Source organism: Pleurodeles waltl, chromosome 11 (assembly GCF_031143425.1).
Source record: "Pleurodeles waltl isolate 20211129_DDA chromosome 11, aPleWal1.hap1.20221129, whole genome shotgun sequence".
NCBI lineage: Eukaryota > Metazoa > Chordata > Amphibia > Caudata > Salamandridae > Pleurodeles > Pleurodeles waltl.
Genome location: NC_090450.1, coordinates 951,240,481 through 951,265,167, shown reverse-complemented (window position 1 = coordinate 951,265,167; position 24,687 = coordinate 951,240,481). Strand labels below are relative to the sequence as shown.

The 24,687-nt window shown below is 46.1% G+C and overlaps 1 protein-coding gene across 6 annotated transcripts in view; it reads left to right on the top strand.

The window, feature by feature from the left end:
* Nucleotides 1–24,687, top strand: part of CABIN1 (calcineurin binding protein 1) — a 1,028,293-nt gene that overhangs the window by 409,404 nt on the left and 594,202 nt on the right. For all 6 annotated transcript variants that reach the window (XM_069215153.1, XM_069215155.1, XM_069215154.1 and 3 more), the window contains exons 23-24: nucleotides 7,173–7,434; nucleotides 22,976–23,236. In XM_069215153.1, the coding sequence (XP_069071254.1) occupies nucleotides 7,173–7,434; nucleotides 22,976–23,236 (523 nt within the window). The remainder of the gene's footprint in view (nucleotides 1–7,172; nucleotides 7,435–22,975; nucleotides 23,237–24,687) is intronic.

Genomic DNA, 24,687 nt, shown 5'->3' with positions numbered 1-24,687 from the left:
AATGGTACCTCGCTTGCGTGGATAGGCCTGGAGCCCTCAACAGGACATGCCCCAAAACACAACGTGGACACATCACATTTTCCCAAGGAAAACTGACCTTTGTTTTGCGGTGGTATTGGCCTCTAGCTCAGCCAGCACCTAGGAAAACCTACCAAACCTGGACATTTCTGAAAAATAAACACCTAGGGGAATTCAGAATGGGGTGACTTGTGGGGCTCTCACCAGGTTCTGTTACCCAGAATCCTTTGCAAACCTCAAAATGTGGAAAAAAACAAAACTTTTTCCTCACATTTCGGTGATGGAAATTTCTAGAATCTGAGGGGAGCCACAAACTTCCTTCTACCCAGCGTTCCCCCAGGTCTTCTGATAAAAATGGTACCTCACTTTTGTGGGTAGACCGAGTGCCAGCAACAGGAAAAGGCCAAATACTGTATGTGTAGAGATTGAAGGGATAGCACAGAGAGTTGATAAGCACAATTTTTTTAATACATTTTTAGGCTGACTCTGCTTTGGGGACCCACACAAGTGAGGTATCATTATAATTGGCGGACTGAGGGGAACGCTGGGTGGTAGGAAATTTGTGCTGGTGCGGTGATCCTACAAAGAAAAGTGTGGAAAATATGTTTTTTTAAGCAAACTTTAAGATTTGCAGGGAGTATGGGTAAGAAAATGTTGGGGGATCCACACAAGCTACACCTCCTTGGACTCCACTGGGTGTCTAGCTTTAAAAAATGTCTGGGTTTGGTAGATGATCACCACACCCAGGACCGAAAACAAAGGCTCTCCAGCCCCTTCCCCCCCACCCCCTTGAAAAAACAGGTAGTTTTGAAATATATCATTTTTATGTGTCCACAGCCTTCTGTGATTTTCCAAACACTAGAACTGTGAAAAGAAACACACTTAGGTTATGTTAAAAAGACCCCTCACCCACTAACCGAGTTGGTGGCATGCTTCATCATCTGGCTCCCACCGAGGCACCTAGCATGTCACGGGTGTGCTTCGACGCCTGATTACAGCGAAGCAGGTTTTGTCATTTTGACCACACATACTGGTTGGATTTGGCACGAGGGTGAGCGATGGTTCAGTAGATCACATTTTATTAACAAGAGATTTCACAAAAATGAAATGCACTGTTAATAACTGAAAGGCCACAAAACTGAACCAGTGACTCACAGGTCTGAGCTGTAAAGCCGCGTCAAGGCACCAACCGCTTTACAGGCCATTCACACACCTTTCATACATGATGTGCACAAGACCATCACGCCGCCAGCCACGGGCCCAGCACATTACAACACTCGCATCGACAGACAGCGCAATTCAAGGGCCCATCACTTTCATACACCCACATGCCTGATACAGCAATCACACCAGCTGATGGGAGTATATGGACTGGTGTTTGGCTAGCAGTGTGTTGCAGTGGCCAACAGCAAGTCACTATTTACACTGCCAGCCAAGTGCCACTCCACGCACACTGCCAGCCAAGCGCCACTCCACGCACACTGCCAGCCAAGCACCACTCCACGCACACCGCCAGCCAGGCGCCACTCCACACACACTGCCAGCCAAACACCACTCCATGCACACCGCCAGCCAAGCGCTGCTAAATGCACACCGCCAGTCAAGCGCCACTCTATGCACACCACCATCACTTTTTTTTATTTTTAAACAACAAAGAAACCACTAACTAATTCTAAATAAGTACAAAACTACAAACACAAAAGCTCTAAATAAATGACAGTAATGCCAACCGTGAAACTGAACATATGAAAATATAAAACAGGCAGTCTACGCTCACTGTAGTTCCCTGTAATTCTTTTGGGTGTGGTAACTCCTGAAACAGCCAGCACCACACAGATCAGGCTTTGAAGGAGAATCAGGGCAGTACATCTGACTCTCCTTCCGGATACCTCTTTGGGCACAGTCTCTAGATTTCTTAGTGGGCAAGTCTTTTTTGGGAGTGGGAGGAATGTGATCAGGAAAGTGGCGATCTTTTAATCTAGCCACATCCTACACCACTTCTTCTCTAGGAACTCTTGCCTGTTCCACCACAATTAGGGTCTCTATCACTGACTCCTGAAATTTAACCAATGTCATCCTTCACTCAGGGGAACAATCCTTGAACACAATAAAAGCATTAAAAGTTGCTAAATGAAACGAATGGATGGCCAACTTTTTATACAACACATAAGACTTACGAACAGCAGTGTAAGGTTCCAACCTCTGATCTACTCTATCAACACCACCCATGTGCTTAATGTAGTCCAAATTGCACGCAGATTTGCACACTTCCGCAACCTGACCCCAAACAGTCACAGGGGAAGTACTCGCATCATGGATGGTTGTTAGCATGTACACATCCCTCCTGTCTGCAAATTTCAGAGCTAGCAGCTCATTATTGCGCAAGGCACGGCACTGTCCCCTCTCAAATGTTTTACAGACAAGCTCCCTTGGAAGGCCTTTCCGGTTGGATAGGATTGTGCCACAAGCAACAGTGTCCACTCTGAACAATTCCTTGAACAACTGCAATCCACTATCTACATACAAATGGTGACCTTTGTTAAACGGTCATCTACCAAGTTCCCACAACATTTTCTCACTAACTCCAAAACGAGGTGGACAACCAGGGGGGTCAATACTGGAATCCCTACCAGTGTAGACCCGGAAATTATACACATATCCTGTACTACTTTCAGACAGCATAAAAATTTTAATTCCATACCGTGCCCTCTTGCTAGTAATGTACTGCTTAAAAACCAAACTCCCCTTGAACAGGACCAAAGGCTCATCTACAGATATTTATTTCCCTGGAACATAGACCTCTGAAAACCAATCTACAAAATGATTAAGGACAGGCCTAATCTTAAAAAGACGGTCACAGTCAGGGTGATCTTGTGGCAAGGCTAAAGCATTGTCAACAAAATGCAGCATCCGAAGAAGAAGCAAATACCGATTACGAGTCATGGTTGTAGGAAATATAGCCGTTGCCATCAAGGAACTAGTGGACCAATAAGAAGCCAGTGACGGCTTCCTTACCAACCCCATCAAAAAAGTAAAACCCAAGAACTTTTTCATCTCTTCCAGATTTGTGGGAATCCACTGGTCAGCTCTAGACTGAGGCCTAAGTCTTGCAGCGTTGTCCCTCAAATACTGCTCCACATACAAATTAGTCTGCTCAACAATCTCTTCTAAAAATACATTGTCCATAAACAACTGGAAGAAATTGACAGGCAAAAAGTTTTCTATATTCACTGTACACCGAAAAAATGGCTGATCTAGCCCTGGGTGGTGAACATAGAAAAATATTTTGCCCCAAGGGCAGCGACCCTTGCCGAAGGGGACGCTGCCCTAAAATAAAAAAATAACAACTCCTTGGTACCTAGGGAGCTACCCTTGCCGAAAGTGTCGCTCTCCAAAAAAAGAAAAAAACATCCCTTGTGTCTAGTGGATGGATTCCTGCTCCACGATTGCGGGCGCGATCATGGAGCAGGAATCCATTTAAAAAAAGGCACATGGGGAATGGAAAAAAATCCTCTCTGTGTCTGTTTTCCCTGCTCCAACTCCACCCCTCCCCCCCCCGCTCCCCAGCAGAAGGACTTACCTGAAAAGGGTCCGCTCCGATCAACAAGCTGGAAGCAAATGGCTTCCAGTGCCTCCCCGGCAGCATTTGATGACTTTGGCACGCTGCGAGTGTGCCCATGTCATCAGATCGCCGAGAGGTGGGTCGTGGGTGGAAGGGGAAGCGACTTTCCTTCCATCCCTGACCAGGGGGGTGTGGACCGGGTGCAGGACGAGCTGGTCTCATCCTCGGCAACCGTGCCCGAGGGTGAGACCAGTTCGTCCAGGGCACCTGAGGGATTAAAAGTTAGTGAAATTCAAGCGTTCACTCTAGAGGAACCTTTCTTCCAAATATATAAAGACAAAATAGAACTGAGAACAAATCCAAAATTTCTACCTAAGGTATTTTCACCTTTTCATATTAATCAATCAGTGGAATTGCCAGTCCTCTTTCCACAACCAGATTCTGCTGCTGAAAGAGCTCTACATACACTGGATGTTATAAGAACTCCTATGTATTACATTGTTAGGACAAAAAGCTTTAGGAAATCAAAACAACTATTTGTAGCTTTTTCAGAACCTCACAAAGATAATCCAGTTTCAAAAAATGGATTAGCTAGATGGATAGTTTAAGTGTATTCAAACTTGCTGTCTTAAATCCAAAAGACAACTACCAGTAGCTCCTAAAGCACACACTGCCAGGAACAAAAGATGCTTCTATGCCCTTTTTAGGCAGTATTCCAATAGCAGGTATCTGTAAAGCTGCTACATGGTCTATGCTACACACATGTACTAAAAACTACTATGTAGCTGTTTTAGCTCACCAACAAGCAAATACTGGACAGGCAGTACTCAAGACATTATTGCAAGCTACTCCAACTCCTACAGTCTAGCCACCATTTACTTAGGAGGGGACTGCTTTACAGTCTATGCAAAGTATGTGTATCTAAAGCTACACATGCCATCGAACGGAAAATGGTACTTACCCAGTAGATGTCTGTTTGTGGCATTTAGTGCTGTAGATTCATATGCACCCTCCCTCCTCCCGGAAGCCTGTAGTCGCCGTAGTACAACATATTGTAAATATCTACATACATTACATGACATCTCTCTCTCTTACTTAATATTTCCTTATATATACATATATACACTCTTTACTTCACCCGCCTGTGGGAAAATAATCTAAGGACTCGATGCCCATGCGCAGTATCACCAAGAGGAGGAGTCACTCAATCTCGTGACTCGAAAATATTCTTAGAAGAAAAACAACTTGTTACACTCCGAGCCCAACAATAGATGGCATGTGAATCTACAACACTACATGCCATGAACAGATGTCTACTGGGTAAGTAACATTTTTCCTTTGCAATAAAGGGAAAAACAACAAAATAAATGCAGTTACACATGGCACTTGCAGTTCCCAACGCAAAAATATACTGTACATACAATTCTGTGTTTAGAAAATGTTAATGGCTGAAAACTCACCAAAAAGTAAATATAGGAGGCACCTCAAAAAAGAATTTGAACAAAATACTATTACTTTTACAGTCTCTGGTTCATAGGTACAGTGACAGAAAATGCAAGTGACTTTTTCAGTTCTGAGAACAACTAGGGCAACGCAAAGGACTAATCTGTCTAGTGCCAAAGTGCGCTCCAAGTGGTAGTTGCCCATTACCATCAACAGTTTAATACCAAAAAGTAAATATAGGGGGCACCTCAAAAAATAATTTAAACAAAATACAATTAATTTTAAGTTCAAAATACAGTAGTTTGTTTATATTATAAAAATAATTTCTTGTACAATAAATGAATAAATAGATTAGTGATAATTTCACAAAAAAGTTATCAACAGTTCAATATACATCATGAAATTCTCCAATATTGGTATAGTAATTTGTTGTATAATCATTCTATATTGCTATAACCAACACGTTTTGTGACATATGTCACTTTCTCAAGGATGTAACAAATTAAAGAAACTAGATGATTATTTATGCAATTAGATTGGTTACCAGCCCCTGAGGGATTCCCGCATTATGTATTTTATATTTATTTTTCTGGTATATTACCCCTTTTTTCCTATAATTTCTCAACAAGCTCGCTTTTTTCTGAGCCTATTGTGATCTGCCCACCTTTTATGCAAATTTTAACATTGCACTCTAAATAGTCCTGGTGACTCCGCACCATGATGAATGCTAACAATTTTTTAGCCCTGGCTTTGGCTCTTTAATTATAAACACACGTTGGGCTCACCTTTTGTTTTCACACTGAAGGTGGCCACACGCAGTTCAGGCTCTACATAGACACACACAGTTAAGTAGCTATTGTGTGGCCTGGATTCCTATCCACTCGTTTCTGGTCTGTTTGTTTTTGTGAGCTCTGACCTTGGCAACATATCCTTTGTTTTACAGGGACACAGAAGTTACTATACTGGAATACATTTCAGGAGCCACATCTTCCCACACCTAGGAGTCCTGTGTTTTACGAGTCCCTCACATCGCATATTGTTTAATTGATACTTACACTAGGTGGTGCCAGTTCTTTTGAGTTTTCATTGAGCACTGTGCAGCAGTTGAATCATGGCGACCCTCTTGATTACAAATTGGAGATACTTTTAACACGTTGTCTTGTATTCACATGTCAGTTGTGGTGCTAAGAGGGTGTTGTTCAAGACATATTTGAAATATCTCTGGCATGACACATCTGCTCGTGTCTCCCATTTGCATAAAGATCATGGATATTTGCTGTAGAAGTCATTCAGCAGTGTTGTACTCTTCCTTTCACCCCCATGATGCTGGTTTCCTTTGCAATTTTTGATCCTATTTACTCTGAACTTTAGCCCACTTTGTCTTCTTGAAAGATAATTTGTAAAGCCTGCAGCATTTATCGTACGTTGATTGTCCTGGATCATTTTCATATGTTTCGTTCACAAATGATCCTTTCGGTCAGGCGAGCTATATTTTGGTACCAAGTACTTAGGCCTTTTTCTGTTTTATTTATTTCTGTTTATGTTAGACTGACAGTTCCTTTATATCTCTGTAGGTTGCTACCTTGTTGTCCTGATGAAGACCCCATCCAAATAACTTAAACCATGTTTGCATTTGATGCTGGATCTTAAGAAATCCTGAAAAATTAATTTATGTGGATTCCATTTTCTATTTGATGTCCTGATGGATGTAATTTATGCACACTGTACGTCCACTTTCTTGTTTTTTGCCTGCACTGGGCTGTCACTTGTAACATCTACTTTTTCTCAGGGCTGAAAAAGTCACTTGTCTTTCATTTCACTGTACTTAGGAACCAGAGACTGGCAAAGATGCTTAGACATACTATTGGAAAGATTTATAATTTAAGAAAAAGTGCAAAAGGACATCCAGGTGGAGGTGTATTTCTCTCAACAAACTTTAATTTTGTGAATATATCCAATTAAGTGATTGGCAACAAAGTAATGCAGGATAGTTGGTTTTGATTATGTTGATGCATATCATGTATAATAGGTGTCAATGGTCTTCATTGTGTCTCCTGCCCTTCCTTCCTGCTGTCTCGTCCTTAGGGTCTTATTTCTTTTCTCACAAGGTAGCACACTTGATCTCATTATCTTCTGTCTTACCATACAGGTTTGATTCTTGGGCTGGCATGGCATTAGCAAGAGCCAGCAGGATCCAGGACAAGTTGAACTCCAATGAGCTGAGGAGTGATGGCCTCATTTGGAAACAGTCCTCACCTGTCCTAAACTCCTTCAAGCGAGCACTGGAGCTGGACAGTTCCAACTTGTCACTATGGATAGAGTATGGCACCATGTCCTACACCCTTCACTCCTTTGCTTCCCGTCAGCTGAAGCAGTGGAAGAGTAAACTACCAGCAGAAGTGGTTAAGCAGGTGGGATTATGACAAAGACTTGTCTGCTTGTTGTTTTAGTATTGGTACTATAGTTTTTCTGAAAAATCAAAGGTTAAAGGGACGTTCTAGTTAGATGTTGAAGTGAGACGAGAGCTAATGTTAAAAATGGAAAAGCACTGAAATATGCCAATTATGGTTTAGTCAATTAACTATATCTTGCACCCCCATCATGCACTGTTGATGACTTTAAATTACCTTTAGGACCATGGTACTCGTTAATAATTCAAACAATATTGTTATTTAAATCTTATTAGTCATAGCATCAATTATGTCATTTAGCATGTCACAAGTGATATCATATGTAAGGGGTTTCTTTTTGTCATGTCCGGTCGATCTGACATTAATTCTTTCTTTCTGGGCCTACAAATGTGGATCTGGAGCTAATACTGGTCTCTATGAGACTGTACTTTCACCTTTTTCAAAACTGCTCTACAGTGTGCAAGTGAAATATATCCCTCCTGAGAATACAGGCTTAAACCTTGTGGGGAATTTCCCAAACAAATGTCTGTGACAAATGATGTGGTTTGCCTGTGTGTTTAGGGTTGATTTCAAGACCTACAGTGACTGCACCTTAATACACATCAAGGCCATTAGTTAGAGAGGGAAACCAAGCTGTTCACTGTGAAGCACAGCAAGATTCCACATAGTGACCAGTGAAGGTCCAAGGCAAGGTCAGAGTTTCGTACTGATCGGCCAAGAAAAAAGGAGGAGCAAAACGTTGATTTCCCATATTAATTCTCATGGGAACTTCACTCTGTGATACAGGAAAAAACAGCTGAACTGAAGTTAGAACTTTACTAGGGGACCATCTGGACAGCCAGAGATGGGGGCCAGTCAAGCCGTAGTGATGACAAGGTGACCCTGTCATGGGAAGAGATCTCAGCAGCCCGATTGGGCAGTTTGATTGGAGTGAGTCTGGCACCGGGAGATGCTGTGTGAAGAGTAACCAGAATACCGTGCAGACAGCTAGAATGATATGGGCCTGCAGTGAGAGAGCACCCGGCGTCTGGACAGATGGACCCTGTGGACTCGGTCAGATTGGAGGCAGCAGGGCTCTCCACCAGGAGAGCGAGGTATGAGGGAGGGGCCCCTCTCCTGGTGAAAGACAATGTGGCTTGTCGCAAGTGGGAAGAGACGGAGGGAGGGCAGCCTTCCTCCCCCACACTCATATCAGGTTCCTGCATCTTAGGGGTCAGCTGTGGATCTGCAGAAAACATTAGGGACAGGGGTGATCCATCACCCCCACACCTCTTTATGAGAGGTGAGAAACAGCCAGTCTCTACAGGAATGTGAATGGTGAGGCCAATAAACTAAACAGATTGGTGGGCATGAGGCACCTGTCTAGGCAGGCATCAGACTTAACTCTTCTCAAAGAGAACCAAAGACAAGAACCTTACAGTGAGAACTATGGAGCACAAGTACATAAAACAGATCCGTACATGATTCGTACTTGATAACCAATCTCACTCCTCCCCACTCTAAGGCAAGTGTACTGTTTAGAAGTTCAGTCCACAGTGTGCCCGCCATTTCCCCGAGATCGCCTCATGTTTAGGAGGACAGCCACACGCCTCTTAAATTGTCTTTTCTACTTGAGAGCACCATCCTGCCTTGCCATTTTGTGACTGACGGCAACTCCGGAGTTTTCCATTGCTGCGCAGTGTCTCGTTTGGCCACTAGGTAGGCTAGCCCAATGAATATTCTCTTCATTCGTGCTCCTCCCAACTCCTCTAAAAGGCCCAATATCGCCACCCTCACAGTCAATTCAAGTGAGCACCCCAGAGCCGCAGAGAACTCCCGCCCAACCCCCTCCCAGAAGGGGCGCTATATGCAGGAGATGTGCCCCCAGCTGACCATACCTCGCGCAGCCCGTAGAGGTCTCTGAGCTCATGTGCCACAAGCAAAGCGGGGAGAGATATGCCATGTGAAAATAGTTTATCTGCACCATCTTCAATTGTGCCGCTATTGATCGCTCTCGTGGTGCGAGATAGGGCTCCCTCCAATCATCCTCATCCAAATCTCCCACCCAAGCCGCTCACCTGTCACGTAACCCGGCAAGCCCACCTGGTGTGTTAGTAATGAGCGGTAGGTCTGAGTAATGGACCCCTTGCCCAGTCGTCCCAATAGGATTTTTGCCTCAAGAGGGCTGTGGTCAGGGAGAGACAAGGTCAGCGGCAGGTGAGTTCCCAGGGTGTGGCGCAACTGAAGGAAGCGGAAAAACTGGGTATTAGCCAGCCCATAGTGATCCTTCAGCTGCTGGAATGACATCAGTTCCGTGTTACTGATCACGTCCTCCAGGTAAATAATTCCAATACTGTCCCATTGTTTGAACCCCTCTAACCCAGAGACTTGCCAGAGCCACATGCCCTGCCATAGGGGTGTCAGTTTAGTGAGGGGTCGCTCCAACCGCATCAATCGCAGAGCCACCCTCCAGCACTTCACCGCCACTTGTGTACACTGAGATGCGGCTCGAGGAACCCAACCACCGTACAGCAGTCCTAAGAGGCCCTCAAATCCTGCATGCCAGATCTCCAGCCGGTAAGCCGGATCGTTCCAAACCCCGTTAAACCACTTATTAATTGGGACCACCTTGGCCGCCAGGTAGTAGATGTATAAATCCGGTATTCCCAGCCCACCCTCGTATGGAGATTTCCGCACCAAACTGAAGGCCACCCAATGTCGCCCTCCCGCCCATATAAAGGAGGTGAGTTCAGAAGTAAGGGATCGGAACCAGGCCCAGGGCAATAAGTATGGGAAGTTTGTCATAACGTACAAGTATGGAGGGAGGCAGATCATCTTAAAAAGAGCTGTGCGACCCAGAGATTTCAGGGACAGACGTCGCCATCGGCCTAAGTCCGCAGCCAAGGCTCGCGCAAGGGGTTGGAAGTTTTTTTTTTTCTTTTTTAATAAAACTCTTTTTTTATCAAAACAAAGCTCAACGTGAAGTGCATATATCAGACTCAGCAGGATTTACTTACTACAGCCATAATACTTATTAGCATCACTTAACATCATGTTAACTACAGAATTACATAGGAATGTTCAAACATCTTTCCTACTGTTGATGCCCTTACCTCCTCATGCCCCCCCCCCCCCCCCTCCATTGGGCCAGTCACTCCTTCTCACTCCTCATAGCCTCTAAACAACGACCATTGCGATCATATTTTCTCGTATTTCTTGGGACAGCCCCGACTCTGATAAACCCCCTTCTCGGCCCTTTGGCACCAGTTCAGATCCCTCTGCCACTCGAGACCCCCAGGTGCCTCAACTGCCCCCCACAATCTCACTATGTTCCATTTTGCCACTCCTGATGCCACATTTAACCAGATTTTTATTTGCTTAGGCCGTGGTTCTTCCCTGAAGATATGCAGCAGGACCCACCTAGGTTCTAGTGGGATTTGCATAGTCGTAGCCTGTGACAATTTGTATAATACTCCTCCAAATCTCCTGTATTTGTGGACACTCCCATAGAATATGGAAAAAGGACCCGGTCATACCACTGCTCCTAACACATAGGTCATTGGCACACCACCCCAGCTTATGGAAGAGAGTCCGCGAGTAGTACTCATAAATTAATCAGATGGCTTTACTTGGCATTGTGTCCAGTAAAAGTCTATCCTCCAAGGGTGTCGACTCTGGTAGCTGCTCCCCCTTCGGCACATGACTCCTCAGGGCATGTCTCAGTTGAATATATCAAAACTGTTCTGAGTTAACTAGTTTGTACTCCCTCTCCAGATCTGTAAAGGGCACCATCATTCCCCCTCTTCATACGTCTCCCAGATACTCAATTCCAATTAGTCTCCATTGGCTAAACCCTGTTAGTCTTCCCACCTTGCGCTGCCAGTGCTGCTCCACAAGGGAGTTCGATTGGTCAGCTTGTTTTCCCAGCCAAAAAACGTGCTAGCCTCTCTCCAAACTTGGACCACTGTCTGAGTATGTTGCAGTCTCCGCTCCCCCCCCCCCGGCCCCATAAAGGAGAGACAGGTACCCCCATACCCCATGGCTTCTCTAGCCACCCAATATGCCGGGTCATCTTGTTCTGCGAAGACCCATTTGTTAATTATACTTAAATGAGCTGCCCTATAATATAAGCGCATGTCTGGTATAGCTAACCCCCCTTCTTATACTTCTTGCTGGAGCTTAGGCAAGGAGATACGGGCACACTCACCATCCCACAGGAGCCGATGGAGCTCCCCATTTCTGGTGGCACCAGATAGGGAGTATTTTGCAGGACATATAGTAGGTGCGGGGGTTATCATCTTAAAGAGGAACACTCAGCCCATTAGGGCAGTTTCTGCCAATACTCCACATCTGTTCGTAGGCGTTCCAGCTGGTGGTATGTGTTTTCCCGTAAGAAAACATCAACTGCTCTGGTAACGTATATGCCCAAATACTTGAAGCCCTTGCATGCGATATGGGGTTTACTTCTCTCTGGAAGGGGAGGGGCTGACCCTGCCAGAGCAAAGATCAGAGATCTTTCCCAGTTAATTTCATACCCTGAATAAAAAACAAACATCTGGAATATGTAGTAATCTGTCTATCATGGTGCGTGGTCTGGTAGCATACAACAGGATGTCTGTGTAGGGTGATATGCGCTGTTCCCATCCTCCCGCACTCTCTATGCCTGTTACCAAGGGTTCATCCCTAACCCAAGATGCCAGAAGCTCCAGCGCTAAAGCGAAGAGCATTGGGGAGAAGGAGCAACCCTGCCTCGTACCCCTCTGCAGTCCAAAGGGGTGGGAGAGTACTCCATTGACCCCAAACCCTTGCCAGTGGGGCCCGATAGAGAAGCTTAATCCATGCACAGAAGGAGGCTCCAAACCCCATCCTGGCCAGGACCGCAAAGAAATAGGACCATTCGATACTATCAAATGCCCTACGGGCATCAAAAGACATCAGGACCGCGTTCTCATGGTCCGACACCTCCGCCATATGCAGGACCCCGTACAACCTCCTCAGATTAAGCCTGGTGCTGCCTCTATGTGGTATGAAACCTGTTTGGTCCGGATGGACCAGGGATGTTATGACCTTACGTAGTTTGCTAGGAATTTTGCAAGCACTTTAGCCTCTACATTCAAGAGGGAAATGGGTCGGTATGAGCTACACGATTCTGGATTTTTTTACCGGTTTCAGTAGCACCACTATTGTGGCCATGCATTGGTCTTCCGGGAGAGTCCTCTCCCTCCTGTTCTCCTGAAACATTGCCCCCATATGTTAAGCTGCTTCCTTTACCATGCATTTGTACAGTTCTATGGGTATGTTGTTGGGACCTGTCGCCTTCCCATTTTGAAGAGCCCTGATTGCATCTCCGACCTCCTCCGCTGTCGGATCAAGTTCTGATTCCTCCCTGGGACTCCTGGAAAGCGTTTCAAGTGGGACATCTTTTAACAAGTCCACACAATCTTCCTCCGTGTATGCGGACTGGGACACATAGAGGTAGAGTAGGTAAAGTAGAGTTGACTGGCTTCACCAATCAAGTTAACACACTTTCAGAACACTTCATCCCCCTTCATTTACGTATAACAGTTAACAGGGCGCATCCACCATGATTGTACAACAGCCAAAATTAAGGTAGTGCTGAGGAGCCTTCTCTTTGTCACCAAATCCCCATGTTGGCTCCCCATTTATCATCTTACAAAATCAGTCCATTGGCGGCGCTAGGCCCTCCACCCTTCAGTCGAGACAAGTTTGTCTTTCAAGCTTCTCAGCTTTTTGGGCCTTCGCTATGTGAGTGCCTCCGAGCTGGCCTGTGTCCCCTTCCAGGTCATCCCCACCTCCAACTGCTAACCCAGTGTCCCATGTCTCCACTGCTCCTCCTCCATTCCTTGGGAGTCCCCTTGGAGCTTTCCTTACAGTGGTGTGCCAAGGCCTCAGCCGGTGTATTGAAGAACCAAAGACCTATCCTCCATCACGACCCGCAATCGGGCAGGGAAGATCATCATGTGCTTAGTGTCCTCTGCACCTGGAGCGTAAGGGGTTAGAAGTTTAATTCCCAGGCCAGCTCTGGGATCGTAGAGAGATGGATTCCCAAGTATTTTAAGGCATTACACTTTACCGGGATGGTGGATCACCATTCGGCTTGGCCCCGCACCTCCACCAACAACGATTTCCCTGGGTTCAAGCACAGTCCTGACACCTCACCATACAGCATCAGGAGCTCGAGGCACTGGGTGCTGGAATCTCGAGGCCTTCCCAACAACGCCAGGACGTAATTTGTGTACAAGGATACATGGTCCTCGCAGCCACTCACCCCCACAGCCAGCCCTCAATAAACGGGTCCCCCGGAGGAGGCACACCGGTGGCTCGATGGCCAGAGTGAATAGTAGAGGAGTTCCTCGCCTGATCGGGAAAGGGTCTGACAAGATGCCATTGACCCGCATCTGTGCTGACAGGTCATGATAGAGGAGATAGACCATCCTTCTGAACATTGGACTGAAGCCCATGCAAGTTAGTACCTACTCCAGGAAGTTCCATGCCAGGGTGTCAAAGGCCCTGTGGAAATTCACTAGGAGGAGCGCCAAGTCACCCTCCAGTCTACCCATCTGGGAGAGTGCCACTTGAACCCTTGTCAGACAATGACGTGTGCTCCTACCTGGCATGAAGCTGCAGTGGTCGGGATGGACAAGAAAAGGCAGCGTGTGGGTCAGTCAAGCAGTCAGCGCTTTAGTGAATACTTTAATGCCCACATTAATGAACAAGATGTGTCGGTGCGATGAGCAATGGTCACGGAGTAAGTCGCACTTTGGTATAACCACAATGGTGACACAATCAAGACTGGAGGTAATGCGCCCGTTGAGTTGCCTCTTTGTAGGTGCCCACAAGGTGGGGCACCAAGCGTCCATGGAACCTCTTGTAGTATTATATGGGAAAAACGTGTGGGCCATGATCTTCCTGGTTTGGAGGGCTAATATGGCACACTCTACTTCTTCCTCCGTCAAGGGCAGATCCAGCTCTGCAGCCAATGACTCTGAAATAGAGGGCAGTGGAATGTCTTTCAGAATGGGATTTTCCTGCTCTACCTGGGGTTGGGGCACTCTGGCGTAGAGGTCCTCATAGTAGGAGGCAAAGGTGTGCGCTATCTCCGCCAGGCCCTCCCGACCAAGTCCAGTCCCTAATGAGGGGTACCACCTGGGCCGAGACATCTCAGGTCGCCAACCAATACAGCAACTTCCCAGCCTTGTCCCTGACTTGTAGACTCTCTGGGTTGAGACCTGTCAGCACAGCCTGGCATCTGCAAGTGATATTTACTTAATCTCCGCTTGTAAGAGCACCAACCGTTCCTCTGTTACCCTGTCCCTGGTCTGTTGAGCTCGGCCTTCCAGGTCCACCAGAACACCCTCCAGCTCAGTTATTCTCTCTGATTGCTTGGCCTCCTGCTGTCTGACGTATTCCTTAGTGACCCCCCCCCCTCCAGAAGGGCTTGCTGGCAGCCCATAGGATCCCCGCCGAGGTCACCGAACCTTCGTTATCTTTAAAGTAGAGATCAATTTGTTGGTCGACATATTCAGCTCAATCAGGGTCTTTCAAGTACCAGCCACTAAATCGCCACATCGGTCATCAGGTCTGCAAAGGACTCCCCCAGTCCATCAAGATCGGCTTATGGTCTGAGATCCAGCGGGCCAATATTTGCACAGAAGCCAGGGCTAAGAGGCCTAGTGGTGGAAGCCATATCGGGTCAATCCCCTTCTCCGTGTGGTGCGCTGCCGATTGATGGTGAATGACCTCGTCTGCGGGTGCCACACCTGCCAGGCATATCACAGGCCTAGCGACTCTGCCCACACCACAAGACATGACGACCCGCCCGTCTGCCTGGACAGAGGTCGGCTGAAGTATCCCGAAGTGGGTCCAGGACCGCATTAAAGTCCCCCTCCCACCCAACGACTGTGGCGCCCTGCGGGAGGGACAACAGCAAGCTACATAATTCGGTGATGGTGGACCTGAGGAGCTGTGGGTGCATAGCACGAAATCAAGTTAATCTGCCTGCCGGCTAGGCGTCCCTCCAAACCGATATATCTCCCCTAAGGGTCAGCATGGACCCGGGTCACCAATCGGGGCAGCGACCTATGGAGCTTTAGCACCACCCTTCTAGATCCCCTGGAAAATCCGGCATGTAACACCCGGTCATACCCAAAACGCCCAAGAAACATACATTGGGTCCCAGCCAGGTAGGTCTCCTTTAAGAGGACAATTTCCGGGTGGCATCTCTTGATATATCGCAGCACTACGGATCTCCTAATACGATCTAACAGACCATTGACGTTCCAAGATAATATCTTGAACATAGTGCTGGCATGTTAGGTAGAGTTAGGTGCGCCCAATGCCCTATTGCCAACCTGTTTCGCTCTGCGCGCTGGCCCCTCCAAGTCACCCAAGGACCACGTACGTTTGCACACAGCACTTACTGTAGATGTAATAAGCCTAAAACAGAAACTGTTAGAAGAACAAGAGTGAGAACAACTCATATCAACAACCCAACCTCCCCCCAACTCTCCCTACCCTACACTTCGCCCCTTGAAGCATATGTCACCCTACCCCAACACATTGCTAACTAGCAAGTAAAAAGTCAAGGGTGGGGTCCTTCCATTCTGGCTGTGCCTTAATTCTGGATGTGCCACTTGATCCCGGCTAGTAGTAGGATTTGATGCGGCGCAATCGTCTGGGCTGCCACCCCTACCGGGCTCTGCGCCCCAGCAGACACCAGGCACTGCCATTCAGGTCCCATACACAGGGATCACCCCACAACCTCCTGTTCACTCCGGAGAGGTCGGAATCGTCTCCGTCTATGCAAACAGTGCCGGAGTGGCTATCAAATCGGCACCCAGAGCATGTTCCTCCTGCAGATCGTTAGCCAGGTAAGCATCGGTGCTCCCCCTTCACTCCTCTGGTGTCGTCCAGGCTCATCGCGATCAGGAGCGCTTCCTCCGCACAATCGCCGGGAGGGGGCTCCCACCAGGGTCCTTTGTCTCCAGCCCCGCATCTACTCCCCGTGTCACTGGTAACAAGTCTCGTCTCTGTGCCGTCCAGTCCCAGGCCTGCTCTAGGGTATCAAAAAAGTAGGTTGTAGATTGAAACATCACTTTGAGGCGGGGGGGAAGTAGCATATAGCGGAGGTTCAGCATTCTAAGTTTCTTATTAACTGCCTCAAAGAACCTGCATTAAATCCTCCATGGAGTAGTCTAGGAAAATCATGACCTTAGAGTTCTGGTGTCTTAGGTCTGTCTGAGTCTTGGCTTCCCGCAGTATTGTATCCCTGTCCCTAAAGTTCAGGACCTGCAGAATGACATACCCGGGAGGGTGCATCAACAGGAGGCAAAGGCGCCAATGAGTGATGTGCTCACTCTATAACAAAGTTGGTAGACAGCTTTCCTGACGGCATCCAGGCTCGGAACCACTCCTCAAGTGCCACTGCCAGGTCCGGTACATGTAAGGCCTCCGGAAGGCCCACCAGCCGCAAGTTGTTGCGCCGAGCCCGGTTCTCCGCATCTTCTGCACTCTTGTAGATCTGCCGTTGATTATGTGAGGGTCGAAACCTGGCGTTTAAGGAGGGCCAGATCATCTTCTGCTGTTGAGATACGCTTCACCGCCTCGGTCACGCCTCGTAGGTCCTGCTGATCAGCGAGAGATCCACTCAAAGTTTGTCTACTTTATTTTCCACTGCCCCTTGTGAGTCTAGGTTCACCTTAAGGATGGCTTCAAGATGTGGGAGAGGTGTTGTCTCCAGGGGTGAGCCAGCTGCTCTAGCCTCTACCCCCTTCCGCCAGGGCAGGGAGCGTATATTGGTCCATCGTCTCTGCTCCAGCAATCACGGGTCAAAGCCCCTCATGCGTTGACCACCATCTTGGAGTCAGGCAGGCCCGCGGCAGGTGTCGCCCCATTCACAGTGCAGTAATGGAGGTCTGCCGCTCCAATTTAGACCAGGCTCGTCCTGCCCCTGATCTACAGCTCTGTCTCGACAGACCCGGAGTCGTCAGAGCCGTTGCGGTCAGTTAGGATATTGTCTGATTTGGGGCAAGCGGCGGAGCTCTGCTAAAGTGCAGCTGCTATGTTGGCTTGCCAAGCCACCCCCAGTAAGAAGCTGATTGTATGCTCTTTTTAGGACTGGTGGGATACAAAGCACTAGGGCATGCAGGCTTCACAGCAGGTTCAAGGGGAGTGGGGATACTAATGCGCCACACCCTACCTTTTCAGGTATCTGCAACTTGGTCGGACGCACAGGGCTGCTGGGTGGAGGTGCGGGGCCTTTGGTAGGGAAAGTTGTTGATAGTGGCATCCTGATACGTCCCTCTGGGGCTACAATTGGACGGGTTGGTAAAATTGGAATAATGGCTTGCTACTGTACCATAGGCGTTCTTTGGGATGGAGGAGAGTTTAACCTACTTCTTTGCACAGACCTGGCCAGGGTCATGTGGCTAGGGGGATGTCCAAGGGACGACACCATATTACAGACTTTTATCACTGCATTAGGCTTGGTAGACCCTCAAGACCCTTACATTCATGTACCCGGCAGGACTCATATGCATCCAACCAGATGCGATCTGTCTTTTACCTGGATTATTTCTTACTCCAATCAGGACAGGTTTCTTCTGAAGGGTTTCTTCTGAAGGGCGTTTGGGACCACTCGGCTGCAGTCCTGAGCCTGGGTCACCCTACATTCAGACCAACAGCGGGATGGAAACTGAACTCCTGGGAATTGACTAACTGTGGGACGTGAGATTTCATACAAGAAGCAACAAAACTATTTTAAGGAAAATGCGGGAATGGCCACATCAGAATTCACACTGTGGGAAACATACAAAATAGTAGTTAGAGGACAATTAACTTCCTACACCTTTGGAAAATGGAAAGAGGGGGAGTGTAGGCAGTTGGCTGAGAAATTACTGACATGGGAAACACAACTGGTGGAATTCCCAGATGCAGATCTAGCAGCATAGATAGAGAAAACCAGTGAGGAATATAGGAATCTGGCTATGCAAGAGGTGCTTCCTTTATATAGGGCCAAACTTTTTAAACTGAATGAGGTGGAAAACAAAGCTGGGAAACTATTGGCCTGGCTCTGAGGCACAGAGGTGGATACAGCCGTTATACGATGAGGGAGGCACAATCGGCAAGAACCAATAAGGAAATTGTACAGGACTTTGCATGTTTTTTGTGAAAAACCTGTGTATGCGACACACTGACGGCTCAATGGGGCAGTCGGCCTGCATCCTTCATTAGGGACTTGCTGATCAACTAGTTGGGAAGGGAGGAGAGGAAACTCTTTGAGGAGGTCATACACAGGGGGAATTAGCAGCGGATATATTGTTGGTTAAGAGGGGAAAAGCTCTAGGCCCGAACAGCTTCCCACCAGAAATATTTAAATGCATCAAGAGCAAAGTGGTAAAATCACTTTATGTGAGTTGCCCAAGGAGTTTCAGCAGGCGACCATCACACTCATCCACAAGACTGGTAAGTCGCCAGGTCGATGTGTCATACAGGCCAATCTCACTGCTCAATAATGATATGACAGTGCTAGCAAAGTCACTAGCTAATTGACTCCTGCAGGTCATCCACACAATAGTGGCTGCTGACCAGTTGGGCTTTATGCCGTACAGATAGACCAGACTGGCTGCCTAGCCTAGAGAAAGGAGTTTGCAGAGGCAGCACTACTCTGGTATTAGATGCGGAAAAATTGTTTGACTCTGTTTGAATGGCCCTTTTAATCTCCTCTGAGGGAAGGTGTGGACCACCTCTGTTTGTTCAGCTGCCTGGTGGTCACTTTGTCCCTACCCTAGCTTACCCTCTCATGATCTTTTCAATAAAAAAAAGTCTTAGGACACGGTGGGGACCAAGTTCCAGAGCCTATAGTGGCAGCCAAATTTGTTTTTTAAATCAGTTTTTACAACACAGATAATAATACCCCCTTCCATTAGCCAGCGTACTCGTTCTACAATCACATCCAAATTCACCTTGTAATTTCCCAGAATCCCCCATATTACATTCTCCTTATCATATCTCTTTGGAGTCCATTTCTACATCAACCACAGCTGCCGCCAACCACTGTTCAGTCTCCAGTTCCTTCAGAATGCCTTCCACCTGTTTTCATTCCCCAGTTTGAATTCCTTTCCATGGTTTCCATACATTAGTGAACATCTTGGGGCACCCCCTTGCTTTAAATATCTGATTAGACTCCCACACCTGCATAGTTGGGGGTCTCTGCCAGCCCCCAACATTGTACGATGTCTTGCCTGGTCACCATCAGTGCCACATTGAAAAAGAGGGAGGAATATCAATCAAATGTTTGCTCCCTTAAAATCTATAGTGCCCCCACCTGAGAAGTAAGCTTCAAGGTGCCGTATAAGTCTTGGGAAACTCTTCAGTGTGCTCTGTTCAAAAGTCCAGGAGTCTCAGGCGTTCTCATATCATATGTAGGAGAGTTCCCTTGAGTTACAGCCCCTCAGACACCGATCATCCAGGGTCCGTTCCATGGCATAGTCTGGTCCTAGTGTAATATGCGCTATGGAGAAGTTTTAATTATAACAGTCGACATCCCGCTCTGATGACCACTTCCCCTGGATATCTTCATGCTGTTTCCTGATCATCATTCTCTAATTTTCCAAGGACCCTTTGCCACTTCTCCCTTGGGACTAACCATTAATTTGCAGTGTGGTGTAGGTTAGGTATATCACATGTATGTGTAGTGGTGCCCCTAATATCCTAAATTTCAGTGGGTTCTTGTCTGTGATCTCCTTTGTGGGTTTGATGCAATCCCATAAGATATACCAAACCTCTATATATCGTAGGTATGCGCTGCCAGTGAGCCAAAAAGGGTTCCCACATTCTAAGGCACCTATCCGAACTGTTACTACAATCTAAGTCAGAGATTCACTTCACTGCCAACAGCCAGTCTCTATGAGTGGGGGGGAAGCTAGAGATCCACTTAATGCATATTTCCCGCCAGGCTATCAAAACCAAATAAAAAAAAGAGATGCCTCAGAGATCTCTCCAATCTATCGGATAAACTCCTCTTAGCAACCTCGTATAGCACAAATACAACCATTGGTAGTGTTATCTCATTACGCCGATTTGTAATAGATAGGATCAATTTGCCCACTAGTTCCCAAAAAGTATGTATCCCAGAACACTGCCACCAAAGATGGATATCATCAGCTCCCTCTAAGTCACACTTCGGGCAGTTGCTCTTTCCTTGGATGGCTGTTTTAGTAAACCTTATGGGAGTCCAGTATGCCCATTACACAGTGAACAGGTGGTTCCGCCACAAGGGGGCAGGTTTAACCACAGACCAAAGAATCTTCATAGAGGCCCTCCAGTGATGAAGAAGGTCTAGGGCAGGAACAACTAGATCCCATCCCTCTGTAGAGGGTGGAGAAGATGCATCTTCAGCTTGTATGAGAATCCATTACCACTTTGAGACCTCTTTTTTTTTTTTTCACACTGTGGGCCTGTGATTTCCCTCTCCCAAGTCGTGGAACACCCGGCCTCCGGTTCCCCATGCACCCAGGCTTTAATCTGCACATATTTAAATCTGGACAATTTAGCATTAGTTGATGAGCAACATCCCTGCCCATCAGTGTCAGTTTATTGCTTGACTGTTTCCACACCCTCAGTCTCGGAGCACAAAACAATTATTGGTACCATTGTACAGATCCCTAATTAGGGACCTTTTTAGATGGTAAAAAGAAATCAGTCTGCAGAAGGGAATTTAATGAAGAATCAGCGGTTAGAGTATCTGCCAGAAAGGATGTTTTTTGAGGTAAGTGATTTGTTGTTCACTGATATTAAGGCTTTTCTTTTTGTGTGCAGCAAAATGTTCACTGAGTGATTGAAATCCTTTGGATGAATTTCTGCTATTTCCCTTTGATGGTTACACGTTTTTATAGTAACCAGTCATTGTATCTGCATTATTCCTAAACCTTGCACTGTCAAGAACAATCTTCATAAGCCGGATGTCAGAAGGTCTTTGCTTTTTTACTGAACTGAAAACATTATTAAACAATACAGAAGACCTTGAAGTTAAAATTGGCTTCTGATACTTTCATCTTTTCATCTGGCAAATTGTTATTCTTGACCAGGGGCCAGATAATATTCTGAGCAAATCTTGACTTTAGCTCTTGGGATCTGGCACTAGGGTTGATGGGCAGACTGCCATAAGTGTTTTTTTTTATTTTTTATTTAACTATTTACATTATACCATAGCCCCCACACCATGGTGGGTACTGCAGTGGTATACGATTCACTGAGTGGGATTATGATGGAGACATTATACTTCTCTTGTGAAGCACCAGTACTGAATCCGTGAATGGGAAGTCACATGGCCCCACTTATTAGATATTTTCTTTATCCACCTGCACAAGACACCATGGCTAAAAACAATCCATCTTTTTCTCTGTCCCAGCATCTCTCAAGAATAAAATAGTGACATCATTATCCATGGTTAATTACTCTGCAGGAGACTATCAGAAGTAGCATGCTCATTTTTGGAGGTATACCAGAGAATCTATATTTCCTAGCTAGGTATAAAAATCCCTTTATATACATAGATAAACAAGCATGCATGTACATGTTTAGGGGCAAGCAGTACTGGGTTTTGTGAAACTTCTTGCTTTCACTTTTGGCATTTTAGTGGTGTAGTTTTTACCATGGCTTCACCATCATCAACCCCAAGGAACATAATCTTTGGTGACATTGTTAGGGAATAGAAGTCCACAATCAAGAACTAACAGTGTGTTGTTTCCTTCAGTGCCTTGGGGACAAATCACTAATATGTTGTTTATTTGCCAAAGACTTCTTTCTGAGACATACCTCTGGTGGTGTTTGTTGATGTCTGTCCCGTAACTGTAAAGATTTTACAAATATGGACAGCCATCAGATGGTAGTCTTCTTCATTTATTTATTGTAGGGGAAGCTGAGAATCATAGTTTGCAATTTAGAAACTCTAGATAGATATTGTATAAGAAAGCAGAACTACAGGTTGGGAAAGATAAACAGGATGTAAAATGTGAATGTGTCAGATTTCAGGGAAGAGTTAAGAAAATGAAAGGTTTGTTACCAACAGAACACATACTTCCTGTCCCCCTCTAATGTAACCACAGAGTTGTAGCTACCTCCAATTTATGCTACAAGGTATAGAAAGTCTAGTTCATTCAACTGAGATTCATGTGCAGTTCCTAGACGTTGCTGAAGTTTGTCTGGTCCCAGACTGCAGGATTACTCTTAAAATGACTAGTAAACTTTGCTTGGAATTTTTTTATGCTGATGAGCTACGTGAGAAACAATATTAGTGGGCAATTCCATCTGGCTCACTGCCGAACAGAAGATTTTGGTTTCATCTGTGCCTGATTGTTTCTGTTACAAATTGTATGGGAGAACATTGAGGATTTTGAAATGGATAGTCTCAGATGTGCCACAACCTTGACAGTTCTGATGGAGCATCAAATCATGTTTATTGCTTGGTAATTTTAGACTGTTTTAAACTATTTCCCTCTTACAGAGAAAAAATCATCTGTCTTTTCTTCCTTCTTTGCAGATGGAGGAGCGGCGGGATGGCATGCTAGAGACATCCAGGCAGTGCTTCACCTCTGCGTCCCATTGTGAAGGCGACGGAGACGAGGAGGAATGGTTGATTCATTATATGCTAGGGAAGATTGCAGAGAAGCAGAAACAGCCTCCTAAGGTTTACCTTCAACACTACAAAATGGCAGGACACTATCTTCATGAAGAGGCCGCCCGCTACCCCAAGAAGGTTCATTACCATAACCCACCAGAGCTGGCCATGGAAGCTTTGGAGGTAACCTTGCTCCCTGAATCACTTGCTGAAAAGTGGCAATCCTTGCAGGAGTTGCCATGGATACCAGTTAATGGAGTGGCGGACATGTATGACATGATGCTTTAATCTGCAGGCCTACAAATGAGCTATCATCAATCTTTCATGATGATGAAATGAGTCTGCTACTTTACATTCTGTTTTATTTCTATGTTAATCTGTTTTTAGTTTAGCTTTGTAAAGCTTGTTGAAGTTTTCACCCCAACTATTAACTAGTCATTTAAAGTCCGGCAGAGCAGGGTATCTACCAAAATCCACGCGTGCTACTTCCTCCCAACTCACCTTCCCCCATTTCATTTAGATTTATTGTTTTATGGAGGCAGTCTCTCATCGAGTTTAGCTGTCAGAAGCCCTTTGCTCATGGCCTATATGCCACAGGGCTGAGGTATCTAAGAGCTCAGCAGACCGACCTTGTTTAGGTTGAGCCTTCCAATTCTGCTTTTATTTCTGTTGGAGACCACCATTGCTGTCATGGCAGTAGTGAACAGGAAAAAGCCATAAACATCAACAATAAGCCCCAAATGTTGGAGTTATCTGCCCAGTATGTCCAGAATATTTAATATGTTGTTTTACAACAAAAGATGTGCTCAGCTGGCATTATGTTCTCTTCTAAGGTACTCCTGCTAAATTCTTGGGAGCAACGTCAGTGAAAGGCCTATAAATCTAATATGCCTATCTGGAGAGGGCACTACTTTTGCAGTTAGGATTAAGACCCTGATGTACCATTCCCATTCATGTGCAGTTTGCACACCAAATACGTTGTGAGTAGGAATGCAGATTGTGAAGCAACTTGGGTTATTGTACTTTCATGGGGGTGTGAGGGGAGAGGGGTCGCAAAACAACCTACCTGCTTAATGTTAATTGGGCAGGTTTCAATTTGAGACCTCTTGTGACTGTTGTAAATGCAGGAATGGAAGCCTGCAAGGGACAGAAGACCTGCTGCCCAGCATATCCATTCTCTCATATGGGAAACGTGTTTTCAAAGCAGCTTGTATCGAATAAAGAGACTAGTGCTGCTTTAAAAGAAAATCCTGCTTTTAAGACAGCAGGCGTTAGTCATCTTGAGCATAGCCTTCTACCCATAAGGCCTGTGTTGCAGTTCCCAAAGGTGAAAATGACCCTCAGGAACAGCTTCCCCTTTGTAAATCAGGTATCGTCCTCTTTCTGGTGTCAGTATATGATCAATGGTTTCCAATTGCAGTTTCAAACCATTGATGAAGTCCTCTCCAAATCACAAACAGGAAGATGATGCTCCTTGTGTATTGCATTCAGTGCCCCTCACTGAAATATAATAGCAATACACTCTTGGTTATTTCACGCACTATAGTGTGTAAATACTAGATATACCACTCACTGACAGTTGGCAAACTCTTTGTTAAAATGTTCCTTCCGGGGTTATTTTGTGTTGAGATAGG